We start from the raw sequence: 27,040 nt of genomic DNA on the forward strand, positions 1-27,040 counted from the left end.
GGTTATGAATGGTACTTTTGTGAGTTCTGCTCTTGGGCTCCCTCTGGTGCTTTCAAGTGGAACTGCTGCTCCTTGAGTTTAGCCGCAGCAGCTGCTCTCACTAATCGGCTTCCCTTGTCTTGCTATTTAACTTGGCTCTGGTCTGTAGTCCATGCCAGCTGTCATTGTTCTCTGGGTTGGATTCAGATCTCTCCTTGGATTTCTCTGATGGCCTGTCCATTTCAGAATAAGATAAGTTCTTGCTAGTTCTTGGGTTGTCCATTTGCTTTGGACTTTACTGCTCAGTTTAAGTTATGTTTCTTTTTGTCCAGCTTGTCATTATGAATTATTCAGGCTAGCTGGAAGCTCTGGGGAAGCAGATTTGCCCCTCCACACCGTGAGTCGGTGTGGAGATCATTTTTGTAAACTCTGCGTGGATTTTTAGTTTTTAATACTGACCGCACAGTATCCTTTTCTATTTCTGTCTATCTAGATTAGAAATTGGCCTCCTTTGCTAAAATCTGTTTTCATCTCTGTGTATGTCATTTCCCTCTCTACTCACAGTTAATATTTGTGGGGGGGCTATCTTTCCTTTTGGGAATTTCTCTGAGGCAAGATAGTTTTCTGTTTCCATCTTTAGGGGTAGTTAGTTCTTAGGCTGTGACGAGGTGTCTAGGGAGAGTCAGGAACACTCCACGGCTATTTCTAGTGTTGGTGTTAGGATTAGGAACTGCGGTCAGTAAAGCTACCACCTCCTCAGAGCTTGTCCATGATTTATTTTACCCACCAGGTCATATCAGTGCTTCTCCGTAACCACCAGGTCATAACACACCACTAAAGGGAGCACCCTGTATACAGATACATGATAAGATCCTGTCTGCAGCCACCACTAGGGGGAGCTCCCTGTATACAGAGATACATGATAACATCCTGTCTGCAGCCACCACTAGGGGGAGCTCCCTGTATACAGAGATATATGATAAGATCCTGTCTGCAGCCACCACTCGGGGGAGCTCCCTGTATACAGAGATACATGATAAGATCCTGACTGCAGCCACCACTAGGGGGAGCTCCTGTATACAGAGATACATAAGATCCTGTCTGCAGCCACCACTAGGGGGAGCTCCCTGTATACAGAAATACATGATAATATTCTGTCTGCAGCCACCACTAGGGGGAGCTCCATGTATACAGAGATACATGATAAGATCCTTTCTGCAGCCACCACTAGGGGGAGCTCCCTGTATACAGAAATACATGATAGTATTCTGTCTGCAGCCACCACTAGGGGGAGCTCCATGTATACAGAGATACATGATAAGATCCTGTCTGCAGCCACCACTAGGGGGAGCTCCCTGTACACAGAGATACATGATCAGATCCAGTCTGCAGCCACCACTAGGGGGAGCTCCCTGTATACAGAGATACATGATAAGATCCTGTCTGCAGCCACCACTAGGGGGAGCTCCCTGTATACAGAGATACATGATAAGATCCTGTCTGCAGCCACCACTAGGGGGAGCTCCCTGTATACAGAGATACATGATAAGATCCTGTCTGCAGCCACCACTAGGGGGAGCTCCCTGTATACAGAGATACATGATAAGATCCTGTCTGCAGCCACCACTAGGGGGAGCTCCCTGTATACAGAGATACATGATAAGATCCTGTCTGCAGCCACCACTAGGGGGAGCTGCAGACAGCAGCTTCTCCATGCGAGTGGCGGTGGTGTATCGTCCTCCCGGCCCCTCTCATCAGTTCCTGGATCACTTTGCCACCTGGCTTCCACACTTTCTCTCCTGTGACACCCCCACCCTTATCATGGGTGATTTCAACATCCCCATTGCTTCTCCCCTCTCCCCATCTGCTTCTCACCTTTTCTCTCTAAGGCTACGTTCACATTTGCGTTGTGCGCCGCAGCGTCGGCGCCGCAGCGCACAACGCAAACAAAAACGCGGCAAAACGCACGCTAAAACGCTGCGTTTGGCGCCGCATGCGTCGTTTTTGCCCGCAAGTTGGACGCAAAAAAAATGCAACTTGAAGCGTTTCTTGCGTCCAACGCTTGCGGCCATGCGGCGCAAAACGCAGCACAACGCATGTCCATGCGCCCCCATGTTAAGTATAGGGGCGCATGACGCATGCGGCGCCGCTGCGGCGCCCGACGCTGCGGCGCTGACCGCAAATGTGAACGTAGCCTAACCTCCTCTTTCGGCCTCTCGCAGCATACTAACTCTCCAACGCATGAAGATGGAAACTCCCTTGACTTGGTCTTCTCCCGGCTTTGCTCAGTGGACAATTTCACAAACTCCCCTCTCCTGCTCTCTGACCACAACCTTCTTTCATTCTCTATCAAGAACTGCCATCCCGCTCAGGTCACCCCCACTTTCCACACTTACAGAAACATACAGGCCATTAACACCCAGAAACTTATGAAGAACTTGCAGTCCTCATTGGCCCCAATCTCCTCCATCTCATGTCCTGATTCTGCTCTGAACCATTACAATGAAACCCTGCAAAGTGCCCTGGATGAAGCTGCACCTCCTATACATAGACCAACTCGACACAGACGGCGACAACCGTGGCACACGCTGCAAACACGTTTCCTGCAGCGGTGCTCCAGGTGCGCCGAACGTCTGTGGAGAAAATCTAATCTACCCGAAGATTTCATCCATTATATGTTCATGCTTAAAACATACAACTCTGCCCTTCACCTCTCCAAACAAACCTATTTCAACACCCTCATCACCTCGCTGTCCAATAACCCTAAACGTCTCTTTGACATTTTCCAGTCCCTACTCAACCCAAGAGAGCAGGCCCCAACCACAGATCTCCGCGCTGACGATCTGGCCAATTACTTCAAAGAAAAAATTGACCACATTCTACAGGAAATCATCTCCCAATCTCTTCATACCATGCACTGTCCTCCCTCCCCCACTGCATCTAGTTCACTCTATGACTTTGAGCCAGTTACAGAAGAAGAAGTAAGCAGGCTCCTTGCATCTTCTCGCCCGACCACTTGCACCAGTGACCCCATTCCGTCACATCTCCTCCAGTCCCTTTCCCCGGCTGTCACCTCTCACATAACAAAAATATTCAACCTTTCCCTCACTTCCGGTATTTTTCCCACCTCATTTAAGCATGCCATCATACATCCATTACTTAAAAAACCCTCCCTCGACCAAAACTGTGCCGCTAATTATAGACCTGTCTCTAATCTTCCCTTCATCTCTAAACTCCTGGAACGCCTGGTCCACTCCCGTCTTACCCGCTATCTCTCAGATAACTCTCTTCTCGACCCTCTTCAATCTGGCTTCCGCTCTTTACACTCTACTGAAACTGCCCTCACTAAAGTCTCTAATGACCTACTAACAGCTAAATCTAATGGTCACTACTCCATGCTAATTCTCTTGGATCTCTCCGCAGCATTCGACACTGTGGATCATCAGCTCCTCCTCACTATGCTCCGCTCCATCGGCCTCAAGGACACCGTTCTCTCCTGGTTCTCCTCCTATCTCTCTGACCGATCCTTCACTGTTTGTTTTGCTGGTTCCTCCTCCTCTCACCTTCCCCTTACTGTTGGGGTTCCTCAAGGATCAGTCCTAGGCCCCCTCCTCTTCTCTTTGTACACTGCCCCTATTGGACAAACAATCAGTAGATTTGGTTTCCAGTACCATCTCTATGCTGACGACACCCAATTATATACCTCTTCTCCTGTTATCACGCCGACCTTCTTAGAAAACACCAGTGATTGTCTTACCGCTGTCTCTAACATCATGTCCTCCCTCTATCTGAAACTGAACCTGTCAAAAACTGAACTCCTCGTGTTCTCTCCCTCTACTAACCTAGCTTTGCCTGACATTGCCATCTCCGTGTGCGGTTCCACCATTACTCCAAAGCAACATGCCCGCTGCCTTGGGGTCATCCTTGATTTCGAGCTTTCATTCACCCCCCACATCCGATCACTGGCTCGCTCTTCTTATCTGCATCTCAAAAACATTTCTAGAATTCGCCCGTTTCTTACTTTCGACTCTGCAAAAACTCTTACTGTCTCACTTATTCATTCCCGTCTGGACTATTGTAACTCTCTACTAATCAGCCTCTTACCAAACTCTCCCCGCTCCAATCTGTCCTGAATGCTGCTGCCAGGATCATATTCCTCACCAACCGTTACACCGATGCCTCTACCTTGTGCCAGTCATTACACTGGCTACCCATCCACTCCAGAATCCAGTACAAAACTACTACCCTCATCCACAAAGCACTTGTGGCTCAGCACCACCCTACATCTCCTCTCTGGTCTCAGTCTACCACCCTACCCGTGCCCTCCGCTCCGCTAATGACCTCAGGTTAGCATCCTCAATAATCAGAACCTCCCACTCCCGTCTCCAAGACTTTACACGTGCTGCACCGATTCTTTGGAATGCACTACCTAGGTTAATACGATTAATCCCCAATCCCCACAGTTTTAAGCGTGCCCTAAAAACGCATTTTTTCAGACTGGCCTACCGCCTCAACGCATTAACCTAACTATCCCTGTGTGGCCTATTAAAAAAACAAAACAAAACACATAATCAGGTTCCTCGCATCATGTTCTCATACACTTTATGCAGTTAATAGCCCTCTGTGTCTGTACTGCTACATACTTAGGCTGTTAACTGGTTCATGCAGCTTTACATGAACACCTGAGCCTTACACTATGGCTGGTCCAAATAACTAAAGCAATTGTTACCATCCACCTCTCGTGTCTCCCCTTTTCCTCATAGTTTGTAAGCTTGCGAGCAGGGCCCTCATTCCTCCTGGTATCTGTTTTGACCTGTGATTTCTGTTATGCTGTAATATCTATTGTCTGTACAAGTCTCCTCTATAAGTTGTAAAGCGCTGCGGAATATGTTGGCGCTATAGAAATAAAATTATTATTATTATTATAAGATCCTGTCTGCAGCCACCACTAGGGGGAGCTCCCTGTATACAGAGATACATAAGATTCTGTCTGGAGCCACCACTAGGGGGAGCTCTCTGTATACAGAGATACATAAGATTCTGTCTGCAGCCACCACTAGGGGGAGATCCCTGTATACAGAGATACATGATACGATTCTGTCTGCAGTCACCACTAGGGGGAGCTCCCTGTATACAGAGATACATGATAAGATCCTGTCAGCAGCCACCACTAGGGGGGAGCTCCCTGTATACAGAGATACATGATAAGATCCTGTCAGCAGCCACCACTAGGGGGAGCTCCCTGTATACAGAGATACATGATAAGATCCTGTCAGCAGCCACCACTAGGGGGAGCTCCCTGTATACAGAGATACATAAGATTCTGTCTGCAGCCACCACTAGGGGGAGCTCCCTGTATACAGAGATACATAAGATTCTGTCTGCAGCCACCACTAGGGGGAGCTCCCTGTATACAGAGATACATAAGATTCTGTCGGCAGCCATCACTAGGGGAAGCTCCCTGTATACACAGATACATGATAATATTCTGTCTGCAGCCACCACTAGAGGGAGCTCCCTGTATACAGAGATACATGATAAGATTCTGTCTTCAGCCACCACTAGGGGGAGCTCCCTGTATACAGAGATACATGATAAGATTCTGTCTGCAGCCACCACTAGGGGGAGCTCCCTGTATACAGAGATACATAATGAGATCCTATCTGCAGCCACCACTAGGGCGAGATCCCTGTATACAGAGATACATGATAAGATCCTGTCTGCAGCCACCACTAGGGGAGCTCCCTGTATACAGAGATACATGATAAGATCCTGTCTGCAGCCACCACTAGGGGGAGCTCCCTGTATACAGAGATACATAAGATCCTGTCTGCAGCCACCACTAGGGGGAGCTCCCTGTATAAAGAGATACATGATAAGATCCTGTCTGCAGCCACCACTAGGGGGAGCTCCCTGTATACAGAGATACATGATAAGATCCTGTCTGCAGCCACCACTAGGGGGAGCTCCCTGTATACAGAGATACATGATAAGATCCTGTCTGCAGTCACCACTAGGGGGAGCTCCCTGAATACAGAGATACATGATAAGATCCTGTCTGCAGCCACCACTAGGGGGAGCTTCCTGTATACAGAGACACATGATAAGATCCTGTCTGCAGACACCACTAGGGGGAGCTCCCTGTATACAGAGATACATGATAAGATCCTGTCTGCAGTCACCACTAGGGGGAGATCCCTGTATACAGAGATACATGATAAGATCCTGTCATCAGCCACCACTAGGGGGGAGCTCCCTGTATACAGAGACACATGATAAGATCCTGTCTGCAGTCACCACTAGGGGGAGATCCCTGTATACAGAGACACATGATAAGATCCTGTCTGCAGTCACCACTAGAGGGAGCTCCCTGTATACAGAGACACATGATAAGATCCTGTCTGCAGTCACCACTAGGGGGAGATCCCTGTATACAGAGATACATGATAAGATCCTGTCATCAGCCACCACTAGGGGGGAGCTCCCTGTATACAGAGACACATGATAAGATCCTGTCTGCAGTCACCACTAGGGGGAGATCCCTGTATACAGAGACACATGATAAGATCCTGTCTGCAGCCACCACTAGGGGGAGCTCCCTGTATACAGAGATACATGATAAGATCCTGTCAGCAGCCACCACTAGGGGGAGATCCCTGTATACAGAGATACATAAGATTCTATCTGCAGCCACCACTAGGGGGAGCTCCCTGTATACAGAGATACATGATAAGATCCTGTCTGCAGCCACCAATAGGGGGAGCTCCCTGTATACAGAGAAACATGATAAGATCCTGTCTGCAGCCACCACTAGGGGGAGCTCCCTGTATACAGAGATACATGATAGGATCCTGCCTGCAGCCACCACTAGGGGGAGCTCCCTGTATACAGAGATACATGATAAGATCCTGTCTGCAGCCACCACTAGGGGGAGCTCCCTGTATACAGAGATACATGATAAGATCCTGTCTGCAGCCACCACTAGGGGGAGCTCCCTGTATACAGAGATACAAGATAAGATCCTGTCTGCAGCCACCACTAGGGGGAGCTCCCTGTATACAGAGATACATGATAAGATCCTGTCAGCAGCCACCACTAGGGGGAGCTCCCTGAATACAGAGATACATGATAAGATCCTGTCTGCAGCCACCACTAGGGGGAGCTCCCTGTATACAGAGATACATGATAAGATCCTGTCTGCAGCCACCACTAGGGGGAGCTCCCTGTATACAGAGATACATGATGAGATCCTGTCTGCAGCCACCACTAGGGGGAGATCCCTGTATACAGAGATACATAAGATTCTATCTGCAGCCACCACTAGGGGGAGCTCCCTGTATACAGAGATACATGACAAGATCCCGTCTGCAGCCACCAATAGGGGGAGCTCCCTGTATACAGAGATACATGATAAGATCCTGTCTGCAGCCACCACTAGGGGGAGCTCCCTGTATACAGAGAAACATGATAAGATCCTGTCTGCAGCCACCACTAGGGGGAGCTCCCTGTATACACAGATACATGATAAGATCCTGTCTGCAGCCACCACTAGGGGGAGCTCCCTGTATACAGAGATACATGATAGGATCCTGCCTGCAGCCACCACTAGGGGGAGCTCCCTGTATACAGAGATACATGATAAGATCCTGTCTGCAGCCACCACTAGGGGGAGCTCCCTGTATACAGAGATACAAGATAAGATCCTGTCTGCAGCCACCACTAGGGGGAGCTCCCTGTATACAGAGATACATGATAAGATCCTGTCAGCAGCCACCACTAGGGGGAGCTCCCTGTACACAGAGATACATGATAAGATCCTGTCTGCAGTCACCACTAGGGGGAGCTCCCTGTACACAGAGATACATGATAAGATCCTGTCTGCAGTCACCACTAGGGGAGCTCCCTGTATACAGAGATACATAATATCCTGTCTGCAGTCACCACTAGGGGGAGCTCCCTGAATACAGAGATACATGATAAGATCCTGTCTGCAGCCACCACTAGGGGGAGCTCCCTGTATACAGAGATACATGATAAGATTCTGTCTGCAGCCACCACTAGGGGGAGCTCCCTGTATACAGAGATACATGATGAGATCCTGTCTGCAGCCACCACTAGGGGGAGATCCCTGTATACAGAGATACATAAGATTCTATCTGCAGCCACCACTAGGGGGAGCTCCCTGTATACAGAGATACATGATAAGATCCTGTCTGCAGCCACCAATAGGGGGAGCTCCCTGTATACAGAGATACATGATAAGATTCTGTCTGCAGCCACCACTAGGGGGAGCTCCCTGTATACAGAGAAACATGATAAGATCCTGTCTGCAGCCACCACTAGGGGGAGCTCCCTGTATACACAGATACATGATAAGATCCTGTCTGCAGCCACCACTAGGGGGAGCTCCCTGTATACAGAGATACATGATAGGATCCTGCCTGCAGCCACCACTAGGGGGAGCTCCCTGTATACAGAGATACATGATAAGATCCTGTCTGCAGCCACCACTAGGGGGAGCTCCCTGTATACAGAGATACATGATAAGATCCTGTCTGCAGCCACCACTAGGGGGAGCTCCCTGTATACAGAGATACATGATAAGATCCTGTCTGCAGTCACCACTAGGGGGAGCTCCCTGTATACAGAGATACATGATAAGATCCTGTCTGCAGCCACCACTAGGGGGAACTCCCTGTATACAGAGATACATGATAAGATCCTGTCTGCAGTCACCACTAGGGGGAGATCCCTGTATACAGAGATACATGATAAGATCATGTCTGCAGCCACCACTAGGGGGAACTCCCTGTATACAGAGATACATGATAAGATCCTGTCTGCAGTCACCACTAGGGTCAGCTCCCTGTATACAGAGATACATGATAAGATCCTGTCTGCAGCCACCACTAGGGGGAGCTCCTTGTATACAGAGATACATGATAAGATCCTGTCTGCAGCCACCACTAGGGGGAGCTCCCTGTATACAGAGATACATGATAAGATCCTGTCTGCAGCCACCACTAGGGGGAGCTCCCTGTATACAGAGATACATGATAAGATCCTGTCTGCAGCCACCACTAGGGGGAGCTCCCTGTATACAGAGATACATGATAAGATCCTGTCTGCAGTCACCACTAGGGGGAGCTCCCTGTATACAGAGATACATGATAAGATCCTGTCTGCAGCCACCACTAGGGGGAGCTCCCTGTATACAGAGATACATGATAAGATCCTGTCTGCAGTCACCACTAGGGGGAGATCCCTGTATACAGAGATACATGATAAGATCATGTCTGCAGCCACCACTAGGGGGAACTCCCTGTATACAGAGATACATGATAAGATCCTGTCTGCAGTCACCACTAGGGTCAGCTCCCTGTATACAGAGATACATGATAAGATCCTGTCTGCAGCCACCACTAGGGGGAGCTCCTTGTATACAGAGATACATGATAAGATCCTGTCTGCAGCCACCACTAGGGGGAGCTCCCTGTATACAGAGATACATGATAAGATCCTGTCTGCAGTCACCACTAGGGGGAGCTCCTTGTATACAGAGATACATGATAAGATCATGTCTGCAGCCACCACTAGGGGGAACTCCCTGTATACAGAGATACATGATAAGATCCTGTCTGCAGCCACCACTAGGGGGAGCTCCCTGTATACAGAGATACATGATGAGATCCTGTCTGCGGCCACCACTAGGGGGAGCTCCCTGTATACAGAGATACATGATGAGATCCTGTCTGCGGCCACCACTAGGGGAAGCTCTCTGCACAACATAAAGGGCTTCTTTTACAACAGGGGCCGAAAGGTCCAACAGGAGAAATCCCTACTCGATCAATCACATCCTTTTTATGTCTATTTCCTATGATTCAGTATTATTAGCTCCTGCTGTTGTTCTTTTCTGGGTGTAAAATATAAAATCAATATTACAATGCATTTAAAGGGAACATGTTCTGCATAGATTAAAGGCCGCACAAAATCAGGGTATAACACAGTAATGGACGGACAGGTCACCTCCTTATATTCCTGGTTCCATACGACAGTCCCAATATCTAGAGAGATCTGCTCACTCGTAGCGGCCCGAGAATCGTATCTTCCCACCTTCACCAATCTGTACTCATTATTAGAAAGTATCAGAAGGTTCATTATATCAAATGTGGCCGGAACTTCACCGATATCATTAAAGAATATTTCTTCCCCTGAGCGGGTCGTGAAGGAAACTCCCATCAGATAACGGTAGACCTGAAAGAAATAAATACCTGTGGTCACATCATGACCACCATATTTCCAGGAGTCTGTGTACAAACTCCAAGTATTGAGATCTTCACTGAACGTTGCAACACAATCATAGATTTCCAAAGAATCAGCCTAAAAAGATGAAAAAAACAACAACCACAAGTGAAAATGATATCGCTCATCATCCACAAAGCATCGGGTGGAATCTAGACAAGGAAGAATTACTAAAAAAAATACACAAATGCTGCTGCTTTTAAGTACTTACTGAGGATGGGTCTGCGGAGGAAGAACGTGAGACTGTAAAGATACAGTGTAAGATACAGTGTATTACTGAGGATGGGTCTGCGGAGGAAGAACGTGAGACTGTAAAGGTACAGTGTAAGATACAGTGTATTACTGAGGATGGGTCTGCGGGGGAAGAACGTGAGACTGTAAAGATACAGTGTAAGATACAGTGTAAGTATTACTGAGGATGGGTCTGCGGAGGAAGAACGTGAGACTGTAAAGGTACAGTGTAAGATATAGTGTAAGTATTAATGAGGATGGGTCTGCGGGGGAAGAACGTGAGACTGTAAAGGTACAGTGTAAGATACAGTGTAAGTATTACTGAGGATGGGTCTGCGGAGGAAGAACGTGAGACTGTAAAGGTACAGTGTAAGATACAGTGTAAGTATTACTGAGGATGGGTCTGCGGAGGAAGAACGTGAGACTGTAAAGGTACAGTGTAAGAAACAGTGTAAGTATTAATGAGGAAGGGTCTGCGGAGGAAGAACGTGAGACTGTAAAGGTACAGTGTAAAATACAGTGTAATTATTACTGAGGATGGGTCTGCGGAGGAAGAACGTGAGACTGTAAAGATACAGTGTAAGATACAGTGTATTACTGAGGATGGGTCTGCGGGGGAAGAACGTGAGACTGTAAAGATACAGTGTAAGATACAGTGTATTACTGAGGATGGGTCTGCGGGGGAAGAACGTGAGACTGTAAAGATACAGTGTAAGATACAGTGTATTACTGAGGATGGGTCTGCGGAGGAAGAACGTGAGACTGTAAAGATACAGTGTAAGATACAGTGTATTACTGAGGATGGGTCTGCGGGGGAAGAACGTGAGACTGTAAAGATACAGTGTAAGATACAGTGTATTACTGAGGATGGGTCTGCGGAGGAAGAACGTGAGACTGTAAAGGTACAGTGTAAGATACCGTGTAAGTATTACTGAGGATGGGTCTGCGGAGGAAGAACGTGAGACTGTAAAGATACAGTGTAAGATACAGTGTATTACTGAGGATGGGTCTGCGGAGGAAGAACGTGAGACTGTAAAGATACAGTGTAAGATACAGTGTATTACTGAGGATGGGTCTGCGGGGGAAGAACGTGAGACTGTAAAGATACAGTGTAAGATACAGTGTATTACTGAGGATGGGTCTGCGGGGGAAGAACGTGAGACTGTAAAGATACAGTGTAAGATACAGTGTATTACTGAGGATGGGTCTGCGGGGGAAGAACGTGAGACTGTAACGATACAGTGTAATATACAGTGTATTACTGAGGATGGGTCTGCGGGGGAAGAACGTGAGACTGTAAAGATACAGTGTAAGATACAGTGTAAGTATTACTGAGGATGGGTCTGCGGAGGAAGAACGTGAGACTGTAAAGGTACAGTGTAAGATATAGTGTAAGTATTAATGAGGATGGGTCTGCGGAGGAAGAACGTGAGACTGTAAAGGTACAGTGTAAGATACCGTGTAAGTATTACTGAGGATGGGTCTGCGGAGGAAGAACGTGAGACTGTAAAGGTACAGTGTAAGAAACAGTGTAAGTATTAATGAGGATGGGTCTGCGGAGGAAGAACGTGAGACTGTAAAGGTACAGTGTAAAATACAGTGTAATTATTACTGAGGATGGGTCTGCGGAGGAAGAACGTGAGACTGTAAAGATACAGTGTAAGATACAGTGTATTACTGAGGATGGGTCTGCGGGGGAAGAACGTGAGACTGTAAAGATACAGTGTAAGATACAGTGTATTACTGAGGATGGGTCTGCGGGGGAAGAACGTGAGACTGTAAAGATACAGTGTAAGATACAGTGTATTACTGAGGATGGGTCTGCGGAGGAAGAACGTGAGACTGTAAAGATACAGTGTAAGATACAGTGTATTACTGAGGATGGGTCTGCGGGGGAAGAACGTGAGACTGTAAAGATACAGTGTAAGATACAGTGTATTACTGAGGATGGGTCTGCGGAGGAAGAACGTGAGACTGTAAAGGTACAGTGTAAGATACCGTGTAAGTATTACTGAGGATGGGTCTGCGGAGGAAGAACGTGAGACTGTAAAGATACAGTGTAAGATACAGTGTATTACTGAGGATGGGTCTGCGGGGGAAGAACGTGAGACTGTAACGATACAGTGTAATATACAGTGTATTACTGAGGATGGGTCTGCGGGGGAAGAACGTGAGACTGTAAAGATACAGTGTAAGATACAGTGTAAGTATTACTGAGGATGGGTCTGCGGAGGAAGAACGTGAGACTGTAAAGGTACAGTGTAAGATATAGTGTAAGTATTAATGAGGATGGGTCTGCGGAGGAAGAACGTGAGACTGTAAAGGTACAGTGTAAGATACCGTGTAAGTATTACTGAGGATGGGTCTGCGGAGGAAGAACGTGAGACTGTAAAGGTACAGTGTAAGATACCGTGTAAGTATTACTGAGGATGGGTCTGCGGAGGAAGAACGTGAGACTGTAAAGATACAGTGTAAGATACAGTGTATTACTGAGGATGGGTCTGCGGGGGAAGAACGTGAGACTGTAAAGATACAGTGTAAGATACAGTGTAAGTATTACTGAGGATGGGTCTGCGGAGGAAGAACGTGAGACTGTAAAGGTACAGTGTAAGATATAGTGTAAGTATTAATGAGGATGGGTCTGCGGAGGAAGAACGTGAGACTGTAAAGGTACAGTGTAAGAAACAGTGTAAGTATTACTGAGGATGGGTCTGCGGAGGAAGAACGTGAGCCTGTAAAGATACAGTGTAAGATACAGTGTAAGTATTACTGAGGATGGGTCTGCGGGGGAAGAACGTGAGACTGTAAAGATACAGTGTAAGATACAGTGTAAGTATTAATGAGGATGGGTCTGCGGAGGAAGAACGTGAGACTGTAAAGGTACAGTGTAAGAAACAGTGTAAGTATTAATGAGGATGGGTCTGCGGAGGAAGAACGTGAGACTGTAAAGGTACAGTGTAAAATACAGTGTAATTATTACTGAGGATGGGTCTGCGGAGGAAGAACGTGAGACTGTAAAGATACAGTGTAAGATACAGTGTATTACTGAGGATGGGTCTGCGGGGGAAGAACGTGAGACTGTAAAGATACAGTGTAAGATACAGTGTATTACTGAGGATGGGTCTGCGGAGGAAGAACGTGAGACTGTAAAGATACAGTGTAAGATACAGTGTATTACTGAGGATGGGTCTGCGGGGGAAGAACGTGAGACTGTAAAGATACAGTGTAAGATACAGTGTATTACTGAGGATGGGTCTGCGGAGGAAGAACGTGAGACTGTAAAGGTACAGTGTAAGATACAGTGTATTACTGAGGATGGGTCTGCGGGGGAAGAACGTGAGACTGTAAAGATACAGTGTAAGATACAGTGTATTACTGAGGATGGGTCTGCGGGGGAAGAACGTGAGACTGTAAAGATACAGTGTAAGATACAGTGTATTACTGAGGATGGGTCTGCGGGGGAAGAACGTGAGACTGTAAAGATACAGTGTAATATACAGTGTATTACTGAGGATGGGTCTGCGGGGGAAGAACGTGAGACTGTAAAGATACAGTGTAAGATACAGTGTAAGTATTACTGAGGATGGGTCTGCGGAGGAAGAACGTGAGACTGTAAAGGTACAGTGTAAGATATAGTGTAAGTATTAATGAGGATGGGTCTGCGGAGGAAGAACGTGAGACTGTAAAGGTACAGTGTAAGAAACAGTGTAAGTATTACTGAGGATGGGTCTGCGGAGGAAGAACGTGAGACTGTAAAGGTACAGTGTAAGATACAGTGTAATTATTACTGAGGATGGGTCTGCGGAGGAAGAACGTGAGACTGTAAAGATACAGTGTAAGATACAGTGTATTACTGAGGATGGGTCTGCGGGGGAAGAACGTGAGACTGTAAAGATACAGTGTAAGATACAGTGTAATTATTACTGAGGATGGGTCTGCGGGGGAAGAACGTGAGACTGTAAAGATACAGTGTAATATACAGTGTATTACTGAGGATGGGTCTGCGGGGGAAGAACGTGAGACTGTAAAGATACAGTGTAAGATACAGTGTAAGTATTACTGAGGATGGGTCTGCGGAGGAAGAACGTGAGACTGTAAAGGTACAGTGTAAGATACAGTGTAATTATTACTGAGGATGGGTCTGCGGAGGAAGAACGTGAGACTGTAAAGATACAGTGTAAGATACAGTGTATTACTGAGGATGGGTCTGCGGGGGAAGAACGTGAGACTGTAAAGATACAGTGTAAGATACAGTGTAATTATTACTGAGGATGGGTCTGCGGGGGAAGAACGTGAGACTGTAAAGATACAGTGTAAGATACAGTGTAAGTATTAATGAGGATGGGTCTGCGGAGGAAGAACGTGAGACTGTAAAGGTACAGTGTAAGATACAGTGTATTACTGAGGATGGGTCTGCGGGGGAAGAACGTGAGCCTGTAAAGGTACAGTGTAAGATACAGTGTATTACTGAGGATGGGTCTGCGGGGGAAGAACGTGAGACTGTAAAGATACAGTGTAAGATATAGTGTAAGTATTAATGAGGATGGGTCTGCGGAGGAAGAACGTGAGACTGTAAAGATACAGTGTAAGATACAGTGTAAGTATTAATGAGGATGGGTCTGCGGAGGAAGAACGTGAGACTGTAAAGGTACAGTGTGAGATACAGTGTAAGTATTACTGAGGATGGGTCTGCGGAGGAAGAACGTGAGACTGTAAAGATACAATGTAAGATACAGTGTAAGTATTACTGAGGATGGGTCTGCGGGGGAAGAACGTGAGACTGTAAAGGTACAGTGTAAGATACAGTGTAAGTATTACTGAGGATGGGTCTGCGGGGGAAGAACGTGAGACTGTAAAGATACAGTGTAAGATACAGTGTAATTATTACTGAGGATGGGTCTGCGGAGGAAGAACGTGAGACTGTAAAGATACAGTGTAAGATACAGTGTATTACTGAGGATGGGTCTGCGGGGGAAGAACGTGAGACTGTAAAGATACAGTGTAAGATACAGTGTAATTATTACTGAGGATGGGTCTGCGGGGGAAGAACGTGAGACTGTAAAGATACAGTGTAGGATACAGTGTAAGTATTAATGAGGATGGGTCTGCGGAGGAAGAACGTGAGACTGTAAAGATACAGTGTAAGATACAGTGTATTACTGAGGATGGGTCTGCGGGGGAAGAACGTGAGACTGTAAAGATACAGTGTAAGATATAGTGTAATTATTACTGAGGATGGGTCTGCGGGGGAAGAACGTGAGACTGTAAAGATACAGTGTAAGATACAGTGTAAGTATTAATGAGGATGGGTCTGCGGAGGAAGAACGTGAGACTGTAAAGATACAGTGTAAGATACAGTGTATTACTGAGGATGGGTCTGCGGGGGAAGAACGTGAGACTGTAAAGATACAGTGTAAGATACAGTGTAAGTATTACTGAGGATGGGTCTGCGGAGGAAGAACGTGAGACTGTAAAGATACAGTGTAAGATACAGTGTAAGTATTACTGAGGATGGGTCTGCGGGGGAAGAACGTGAGACTGTAAAGATACAGTGTAAGATACAGTGTAAGTATTAATGAGGATGGGTCTGCGGAGGAAGAGCGTGAGACTGTAAAGATACAGTGTAAGATATAGTGTAAGTATTACTGAGGATGGGTCTGCGGGGGAAGAACGTGAGACTGTAAAGATACAGTGTAAGATACAGTGTAAGTATTACTGAGGATGGGTCTGCGGAGGAAGAACGTGAGACTGTAAAGATACAGTGTAAGATACAGTGTAAGTATTACTGAGGATGGGTCTGCGGGGGAAGAACGTGAGACTGTAAAGGTACAGTGTAAGATACAGTGTATTACTGAGGATGGGTGTGCGGAGGAAGAACGTGAGACTGTAAAGGTACAGTGTAAGATACAGTGTATTACTGAGGATGGGTCTGCGGAGGAAGAACGTGAGACTGTAAAGGTACAGTGTAAGATACAGTGTAAGTATTACTGAGGATGGGTCTGCGGAGGAAGAACGTGAGACTGTAAAGGTACAGTGTAAGATACAGTGTATTACTGAGGATGGGTCTGCGGAGGAAGAACGTGAGACTGTAAAGGTACAGTGTAAGATACAGTGTATTACTGAGGATGGGTCTGCGGAGGAAGAACGTGAGCCTGTAAAGATACAGTGTAAGATACAGTGTAAGTATTACTGAGGATGGGTCTGCGGGGGAAGAACGTGAGACTGTAAAGTACAGTGTAAGATACAGTGTAAGTATTACTGAGGATGGGTCTGCGGAGGAAGAACGTGAGCCTGTAAAGATACAGTGTAAGATACAGTGTAAGTATTACTGAGGATGGGTCTGCGGAGGAAGAACGTGAGCCTGTAAAGATACAGTGTAAGATACAGTGTAAGTATTACTGAGGATGGGTCTGCGGAGGAAGAACGTGAGACTGTAAAGGTACAGTGTAAGATACAGTGTATTACTGAGGATGGGTCTGCGGAGGAAGAACGTGAGACTGTAAAGGTACAGTGTAAGATACAGTGTATTACTGAGGATGGGTCTGCGGAGGAAGAACGTGAGCCTGTAAAGATACAGTGTAAGATACAGTGTAAGTATTACTGAGGATGGGTCTGCAGGGGAAGAACGTGAGACTGTAAAGGTACAGTGTAAGATACAGTGTATTACTGAGGATGGGTCTGCGGAGGAAGAACGTGAGACTGTAAAGGTACAGTGTAAGATACAGTGTATTACTGAGGATGGGTCTGCGGAGGAAGAACGTGAGCCTGTAAAGATACAGTGTAAGATACAGTGTAAGTATTACTGAGGATGGGTCTGCGGGGGAAGAACGTGAGACTGTAAAGGTACAGTGTAAGATACAGTGTATTACTGAGGATGGGTCTGCGGAGGAAGAACGTGAGACTGTAAAGGTACAGTGTAAGATACAGTGTATTACTGAGGATGGGTCTGCGGAGGAAGAACGTGAGCCTGTAAAGATACAGTGTAAGATACAGTGTAAGTATTACTGAGGATGGGTCTGCGGAGGAAGAACGTGAGCCTGTAAAGATACAGTGTAAGATACAGTGTAAGTATTAATGAGGATGGGTCTGCGGAGGAAGAACGTGAGACTGTAAAGGTACAGTGTAAGATACAGTGTATTACTGAGGATGGGTCTGCGGAGGAAGAACGTGAGACTGTAAAGGTACAGTGTAAGATACAGTGTATTACTGAGGATGGGTCTGCGGAGGAAGAACGTGAGACTGTAAAGATACAGTGTAAGATACAGTGTAAGTATTACTGAGGATGGGTCTGCGGAGGAAGAACGTGAGCCTGTAAAGATACAGTGTAAGATACAGTGTAAGTATTACTGAGGATGGGTCTGCGGAGGAAGAACGTGAGACTGTAAAGGTACAGTGTAAGATACAGTGTAAGTATTACTGAGGATGGGTCTGCGGAGGAAGAACGTGAGACTGTAAAGATACAGTGTAAGATACAGTGTAAGTATTAATGAGGATGGGTCTGCGGAGGAAGAGCGTGAGACTGTAAAGGTATAGTGTAAGATATAGTGTAAGTATTAATGAGGATGGGTCTGCGGAGGAAGAACGTGAGACTGTAAAGGTACAGTGTAAGATACAGTGTAAGTATTACTGAGGATGGGTCTGCGGAGGAGCTGTCTGCACAAAACTGGAAAAATAATCCAAACTCTTTACGAAGTCAGTAATATCCTTCATTTCATAAACAGGTTGTAATTATCTCTATCTCCTACATCACCTAAAACCCCGCGGAGCTACACACACACATGGCAGAACTAACTGATGGAATTACTTCATGGAGCCAGAACGTGAAGTTACCGCCACATTGTGAGACCTAGAATCTACAACCCAGGGACATATTCTAGATAACGGCCTGGTGAGCTGGATACCTGCCAGGGCAGCAGAGCTTCTTCTCCACAGGTGGTGGCGGACTCCTGTGCAGGGCTCACACAGTACAGAAGGTTGTGAAGAGCATAAGCAAAGGCATAAACTGCAATGTAAGCCTGGAAGGTGTAACTCAGGTCCGCCAGCTCAAACAGCGACTCCACCTTGTCCTCCAGATCTTCATCCCCTCTGCAGGTCACTACATCTCCAGTGTCATTGGCAGGAGGAGCGTTGGAGGACCAGGTACAATTGAACGCCACCTTCCAAAACTCCTTTATGTAGATGTCTTCCGGGTCTTTGCTTGGGTGAATGTTTCTAAGATAACCGTCAAACTGGGGCAGAGGCTCGCTATGGAGGACGAGACCAATGGAACCATTCAGTAGCTTGGAGGTTCCTTCTGAGAACATGCCTGGGATGAAGGTGAAGCTCAGGGTATAGATCCAGATTTTGCCCTTTGTCCCGGCCTCTGCCATCATGTCCAGAAGAGGCTTCATGTGCATTTCCTCACTGTACACAACAACCGCAATGGCGGTAGAGTTCATGACAATGTCATATATCTTTCTGATCCTCTCTATGGAGTATCGGAAATGGATCTTCTCCAGGAAAGCCACACAGCCCTGGTTACGACTTATCTCTTCTTTTAGGTTTTGGCCATCAAGTGCCCCCAGGTCATCATCCCTGGTCAAGATGCCCACCCATGTCCATCCGAGATGCTTCAGCAGCTGAGAGATGGCTTTATTCTGGATGTTCTCATTGGGCACGGTGCGCAGGAACGTGGGAAACTGGTGTCTGTCACCTAAGTCAGGATCGAAAGCTCCAAAACTGATCTGGAAATTAAGAACAGTAAAAACTTCCAAATAAGTAAATGTCACATGATGTTTCTATGCCCAAATGCACCAGTGCCCCCACCTCCACATGCCCCAATTCACCAGTGCCCCCACCTCCACATGCCCCAATTCACCAGTGACCCCCACCTCCACATGCCCCAATTCACCAGTGACCCCCACCTCCACGTGCCCCAATGCACCAGTGACCCCACCTCCACATGCCCCAATTCACCAGTGACCCCCACCTCCACATGCCCCAATTCACCAGTGACCCCCACCTCCACGTGCCCCAATGCACCAGTGACCCCACCTCCACATGCCCCAATTCACCAGTGACCCCCACCTCCACGTGCCCCAATTTACCAGTGACCCCCACCTCCACATGCCCCAATTCACCAGTGACCCCCACCTCCACGTGCCCCAATGCACCAGTGACCCCACCTCCACATGCCCCAATTCACCAGTGACCCCACCTCCACGTGCCCCAATTCACCAGTATCCCTATCTCCATGTGCCCCAATGCACCAGTGACCCCACCTCCACATGCCCCAATTTACCAGTGACCCCCACCTCCATGTGCCTCAATGCACCAGTGACCCCACCTCCATGTGCCCCAATGCACCAGTGACCCCACCTCCATGTGCCCCAATGCACCAGTGACCCCACCTCCACATGCCCCAATTTACCAGTGACCCCCACCTCCATGTGCCCCAATGCACCAGTGACCCCACCTCCACATGCCCCAATTTACCAGTGACCCCCACCTCCATGTGCCTCAATGCACCAGTGACCCCACCTCCATGTGCCCCAATGCACCAGTGACCCCCACCTCCATGTGCCTCAATGCACCAGTGACCCCACCTCCATGTGCCCCAATTCACCAGTGACCCCACCTCCACATGCCCCAATTTACCAGTGACCCCACCTCCATGTGCCTCAATGCACCAGTGACCCCACCTCCATGTGCCCCAATGCACCAGTGCCCACATCTTCATGTTCCACCTGCCATACATAGAAGTGTTATCTTTTATTTTCATGCCTACTGGGATAGTAAGGAATTTTACTGCTTCTGAAATGCAGATTCTATGAGTCTAAGAATGCCCCAGAGGTGAAAAACTAGTCAAATTCCTAATTTTTTTTATAATAAACATCACCAATAAATAAAAAATACATGTAACAAAAAATCCGATTTAAGCAACAAATGATTTTTTATGACATTTTCTCTTTAAGGTTTTTCAGCCTCAATAGAGAACGTTTCATGCTGGAGATATTGCAGAAGACGTTCTCTAGAAGTGGCCATCGTCTTCCCACCCAGAACCTGCTGTCCATGTTACCAAGGAATGAGGTGTCCATACAATGTATCACTGCCCCACCAGAGCTTTACCTGAGGGTAGTGGCACGGACCCAGGATCCTGGCTATGGGGATTGACAAGGTGGACATGGAGTCTCCGACAATCCCGGCCAGGAATGGATCCTTCCAGCGAGGACTGGACTCATAACTGGACTCCGGCCAGAGAAGCTTCAGGGTGGCCTGGAGGGCTCGAGCCTCCGAAACACACGAGTCAAAGATATTAAACCCCAGGGTGAAGTTCGGCAGGAGATGAAAATTCTCATTAATCTCCTCAATGGCAAAAACCACTGCAAGGACGTCTCTGTAATATCTGATAAGGAAACTGGAGAAGACAACGTGACGTTAATGAATGTGGAGAAGACAATGTGGCATTAATGAATGTGGAGAAGACAATGTGACATTAATGAATGTGGGGAAGACAACGTGACATTAATGAATGTGGGGAAGACAACGTGACATTAATGAATGTGGAGAAGACAATGTGACATTAATGAATGTGGAGAAGACAACGTGACGTTAATGAATGTGGAGAAGACAACGTGACGTTAATGAATGTGGGGAAGACAACGTGACATTAATGAATGTGGGGAAGACAATGTGACATTAATGAATGTGGGGAAGACAACGTGACGTTAATGAATGTGGAGAAGACAACGTGACATTAATGAATGTGGGGAAGACAATATGAAGTTAATGACTGTGGGGAAGACAACGTGACATTAATGAATGTGGAGAAGACAATGTGACATTAATGAATGTGGAGAAGACAATGTGACGTTAATGAATGTGGGGAAGACAACGTGACATTAATGAATGTGGGGAAGACAACGTGACATTAATGAATGTGGAGAAGACAATGTGACATTAATGAATGTGGAGAAGACAATGTGATGTTAATGAATGTGGGGAAGACAACGTGACGTTAATGAATGTGGAGAAGACAACGTGACGTTAATGAATGTGGGGAAGACAACGTGACATTAATGAATGTGGGGAAGACAATGTGACATTAATGAATGTGGGGAAGACAACGTGACGTTAATGAATGTGGAGAAGACAACGTGACATTAATGAATGTGGGGAAGACAATATGAAGTTAATGACTGTGGGGAAGACAACGTGACATTAATGAATGTGGAGAAGACAATGTGGCATTAATGAATGTGGAGAAGACAATGTGGCATTAATGAATGTGGAGAAGACAATGTGGCGTTAATGAATGTGGGGAAGACAATGTGACATTAATGAATGTGGAGAAGACAATGTGACGTTAATGAATGTGGAGAAGACAACGTGACATTAATGAATGTGGAGAAGACAACGTGACATTAATGAATGTGGGGAAGACAACGTGACGTTAATGAATGTGGAGAAGACAACGTGACATTAATGAATGTGGGGAAGACAACGTGACGTTAATGAATGTGGAGAAGACAACGTGACGTTAATGAATGTGGGGAAGACAATGTGACGTTAATGAATGTGGAGAAGACAACGTGACGTTAATGAATGTGGGGAAGACAATGTGACGTTAATGAATGTGGAGAAGACAATGTGACATTAATGAATGTGGGGAAGACAACGTGACGTTAATGAATGTGGGGAAGACAATGTGACGTTAATGAATGTGGAGAAGACAATGTGACGTTAATGAATGTGGGGAAGACAACGTGACGTTAATGAATGTGGAGAAGACAACGTGATGTTAATGAATGTGGAGAAGACAATGTGACATTAATGAATGTGGGGAAGACAACGTAACGTTAACGAATGTGGGGAAGACAACGTGACATTAATGAATGTGGGGAAGACAACGTGACGTTAATGAATGTGGGGAAGACAATGTGACGTTAATGAATGTGGGGAAGACAATGTGACATTAATGAATGTGGGGAAGACAACGTAACGTTAATGAATGTGGGGAAGACAATGTGACATTAATGAATGTGGGGAAGACAATGTGACGTTAATGAATGTGGGGAAGACAATGTGACATTAATGAATGTGGGGAAGACAACGTGACGTTAATGAATGTGGGGAAGACAACGTAACGTTAATGAATGTGGGGAAGACAATGTGACGTTAATGAATGTGGGGAAGACAATGTGACGTTAATGAATGTGGGGAAGACAATGTGACGTTAATGAATGTGGGGAAGACAATGTGACATTAATGAATGTGGGGAAGACAACGTGACGTTAATGAATGTGGGGAAGACAACGTAACGTTAATGAATGTGGGGAAGACAATGTGACGTTAATGAATGTGGGGAAGACAACGTGACGTTAATGAATGTGGAGAAGACAACGTGACGTTAATGAATGTGGAGAAGACAATGTGACGTTAATGAATGTGGGGAAGACAATGTGACATTAATGAATGTGGAGAAGACAACGTGACATTAATGAATGTGGGGAAGACAATGTGATGTTAATGAATGTGGAGAAGACAATGTGACATTAATGAATGTGGGGAAGACAATGTGACATTAATGAATGTGGAGAAGACAATGTGATGTTAATGAATGTGGAGAAGACAACGTGACGTTAATGAATGTGGGGAAGACAACGTAACGTTAATGAATGTGGGGAAGACAATGTGACGTTAATGAATGTGGAGAAGACAATGTGACGTTAATGAATGTGGAGAAGACAATGTGACGTTAATGAATGTGGGGAAGACAACGTAACGTTAATGAATGTGGGGAAGACAATGTGACGTTAATGAATGTGGGGAAGACAATGTGACATTAATGAATGTGGGGAAGATAATGTGATGTTAGTGAATGTGGGGAAGACAATGTGACGTTAATGAATGTGGGGAAGACAATGTGACATTAATGAATGTGGGGAAGACAATGTGACATTAATGAATGTGGAGAAGACAACGTGATGTTAATGAATGTGGGGAAGACAACGTGACGTTAATGAATGTGGGGAAGATAATGTGACATTAATGAATGTGGAGAAGACAATGTGACGTTAATGAATGTGGGGAAGACAACGTGACGTTAATGAATGTGGGGAAGACAACGTGACGTTAATGAATGTGGAGAAGACAATGTGACATTAATGAATGTGGAGAAGACAACGTGATGTTAATGAATGTGGGGAAGACAATGTGACATTAATGAATGTGGAGAAGACAACGTGACGTTAATGAATGTGGGGAAGACAACGTGACATTAATGAATGTGGGGAAGACAACGTGACGTTAATGAATGTGGGGAAGACAACGTGACGTTAATGAATGTGGGGAAGACAACGTGACATTAATGAATGTGGAGAAGACAATGTGACATTAATGAATGTGGAGAAGACAATGTGACATTAATGAATGTGGGGAAGACAACGTGATGTTAATGAATGTGGGGAAGACAATGTGATGTTAATGAATGTGGAGAAGACAATGTGATGTTAATGAATGTGGAGAAGACAATGTGATGTTAATGAATGTGGAGAAGACAATGTGATGTTAATGAATGTGGAGAAGACAACGTGATGTTAATGAATGTGGGGAAGACAATGTGATGTTAATGAATGTGGAGAAGACAATGTGATGTTAATGAATGTGGAGAAGACAACGTGATGTTAATGAATGTGGGGAAGACAACGTGACATTAATGAATGTGGGGAAGACAACGTGACGTTAATGAATGTGGGGAAGACAACGTGACGTTAATGAATGTGGGGAAGACAACGTAACGTTAATGAATGTGGAGAAGACAATGTGACATTAATGAATGTGGGGAAGACAATGTGATGTTAATGAGTGTGGGGAAGATAATGTGACATTAATGAATGTGGAGAAGACAACGTAACGTTAATGAATGTGGAGAAGACAACGTGACATTAATGAATGTGGAGAAGACAACGTGACATTAATGAATGTGGGGAAGACAACGTGACATTAATGAATGTGGAGAACACAATGTGACATTAATGAATGTGGAGAAGACAACGTGACATTAATGAATGTGGAGAAGACAACGTGACGTTAATGAATGTGGAGAAGACAACGTGACATTAATGAATGTGGAGAAGACAACGTGACGTTAATGAATGTGGGGAAGACAACGTGACGTTAATGAATGTGGGGAAGACAACGTGACATTAATGAATGTGGGGAAGACAACGTGACATTAATGAATGTGGAGAAGACAATGTGACATTAATGAATGTGGAGAAGACAATGTGACATTAATGAATGTGGAGAAGACAACGTGACGTTAATGAATGTGGAGAAGACAACGTGATGTTAATGAGTGTGGGGAAGACAATGTGACATTAATGAATGTGGAGAAGACAATGTGACATTAATGAATGTGGAGAAGACAATGTGACATTAATGAATGTGGAGAAGACAACGTGATGTTAATGAATGTGGAGAAGACAACGTGACGTTAATGAATGTGGGGAAGACAACGTGACGTTAATGAATGTGGGGAAGACAACGTGACATTAATGAATGTGGAGAAGACAATGTGATGTTAATGAATGTGGAGAAGACAATGTGACATTAATGAATGTGGGGAAGACAATGTGACATTAATGAATGTGGGGAAGACAACGTGACGTTAATGAATGTGGGGAAGACAACGTGACATTAATGAATGTGGGGAAGACAACGTAACGTTAATGAATGTGGGGAAGACAATGTGACATTAATGAATGTGGGGAAGACAACGTGACATTAATGAATGTGGGGAAGACAACGTGACGTTAATGAATGTGGGGAAGACAATGTGACGTTAATGAATGTGGAGAAGACAATGTGACGTTAATGAATGTGGAGAAGACAATGTGACATTAATGAATGTGGAGAAGACAATGTGACATTAATGAATGTGGAGAAGACAACGTGACGTTAATGAATGTGGAGAAGACAACGTGACGTTAATGAATGTGGAGAAGACAATGTGATGTTAATGAATGTGGAGAAGACAACGTGACGTTAATGAATGTGGGGAAGACAACGTGACGTTAATGAATGTGGGGAAGACAATGTGACATTAATGAATGTGGAGAAGACAACGTGATGTTAATGAATGTGGGGAAGACAACGTGACGTTAATGAATGTGGGGAAGACAATGTGACATTAATGAATGTGGAGAAGACAACGTGATGTTAATGAATGTGGGGAAGACAACGTGACGTTAATGAATGTGGAGAAGACAACGTGACATTAATGAATGTGGGGAAGACAACGTGACGTTAATGAATGTGGGGAAGACAACGTGACGTTAATGAATGTGGGGAAGACAACGTAACGTTAATGAATGTGGAGAAGACAATGTGACATTAATGAATGTGGAGAAGACAATGTGACATTAATGAATGTGGAGAAGACAACGTGACGTTAATGAATGTGGAGAAGACAACGTAACGTTAATGAATGTGGAGAAGACAACGTGACGTTAATGAATGTGGGGAAGACAATGTGACATTAATGAATGTGGAGAAGACAATGTGACATTAATGAATGTGGAGAAGACAATGTGACATTAATGAATGTGGAGAAGACAATGTGACATTAATGAATGTGGAGAAGACAACGTGACGTTAATGAATGTGGGGAAGACAATGTGACATTAATGAATGTGGAGAAGACAATGTGACATTAATGAATGTGGAGAAGACAACGTGACGTTAATGAGTGTGGGGAAGACAACGTGACGTTAATGAATGTGGAGAAGACAATGTGACGTTAATGAATGTGGAGAAGACAATGTGACATTAATGAATGTGGAGAAGACAACGTGACGTTAATGAATGTGGAGAAGACAACGTGACGTTAATGAATGTGGAGAAGACAATGTGATGTTAATGAATGTGGAGAAGACAACGTGACATTAATGAATGTGGGGAAGACAACGTGATGTTAATGAATGTGGGGAAGACAACGTGACGTTAATGAATGTGGGGAAGACAATGTGACATTAATGAATGTGGAGAAGACAACGTGATGTTAATGAATGTGGGGAAGACAACGTGACGTTAATGAATGTGGGGAAGACAAAGTGACATTAATGAATGTGGGGAAGACAACATGACGTTAATGAATGTGGAGAAGACAATGTGACATTAATGAATGTGGAGAAGACAATGTGATGTTAATGAATGTGGAGAAGACAACGTGACAATAATGAATGTGGAGAAGACAACGTGACATTAATGAATGTGGGGAAGACAATGTGATGTTAATGAGTGTGGGGAAGATAATGTGATGTTAGTGAATGTGGAGAAGACAATGTGACGTTAATGAATGTGGAGAAGACAACGTGATGTTAATGAGTGTGGGGAAGATAATGTGACGTTAATGAATGTGGGGAAGACAACGTGACGTTAATGAATGTGGAGAAGACAACGTGACGTTAATGAATGTGGAGAAGACAATGTGACGTTAATGACTGTGGGGAAGACAACATGACGTTAATGAATGTGGAGAAGACAA

General features: G+C 45.5%; 1 protein-coding gene across 1 annotated transcript in view; it reads right to left on the reverse strand.

Annotated features, from left to right (window-relative positions):
- LOC143788863 (vomeronasal type-2 receptor 26-like) overlaps positions 1 to 27,040 on the reverse strand; it is a 40,231-nt gene that overhangs the window by 9,023 nt on the left and 4,168 nt on the right. Inside the window, exons 2-4 of the mRNA XM_077278776.1 lie at positions 20,620 to 20,908; positions 18,414 to 19,235; positions 10,006 to 10,359 (exon numbers count right to left, since the gene is read on the reverse strand). Coding sequence (XP_077134891.1) covers positions 10,006 to 10,359; positions 18,414 to 19,235; positions 20,620 to 20,908 — 1,465 coding nt within the window. The remainder of the gene's footprint in view (positions 1 to 10,005; positions 10,360 to 18,413; positions 19,236 to 20,619; positions 20,909 to 27,040) is intronic.

Source organism: Ranitomeya variabilis, chromosome 8 (assembly GCF_051348905.1).
Source record: "Ranitomeya variabilis isolate aRanVar5 chromosome 8, aRanVar5.hap1, whole genome shotgun sequence".
NCBI classification, from domain to species: Eukaryota; Metazoa; Chordata; class Amphibia; order Anura; family Dendrobatidae; genus Ranitomeya; species Ranitomeya variabilis.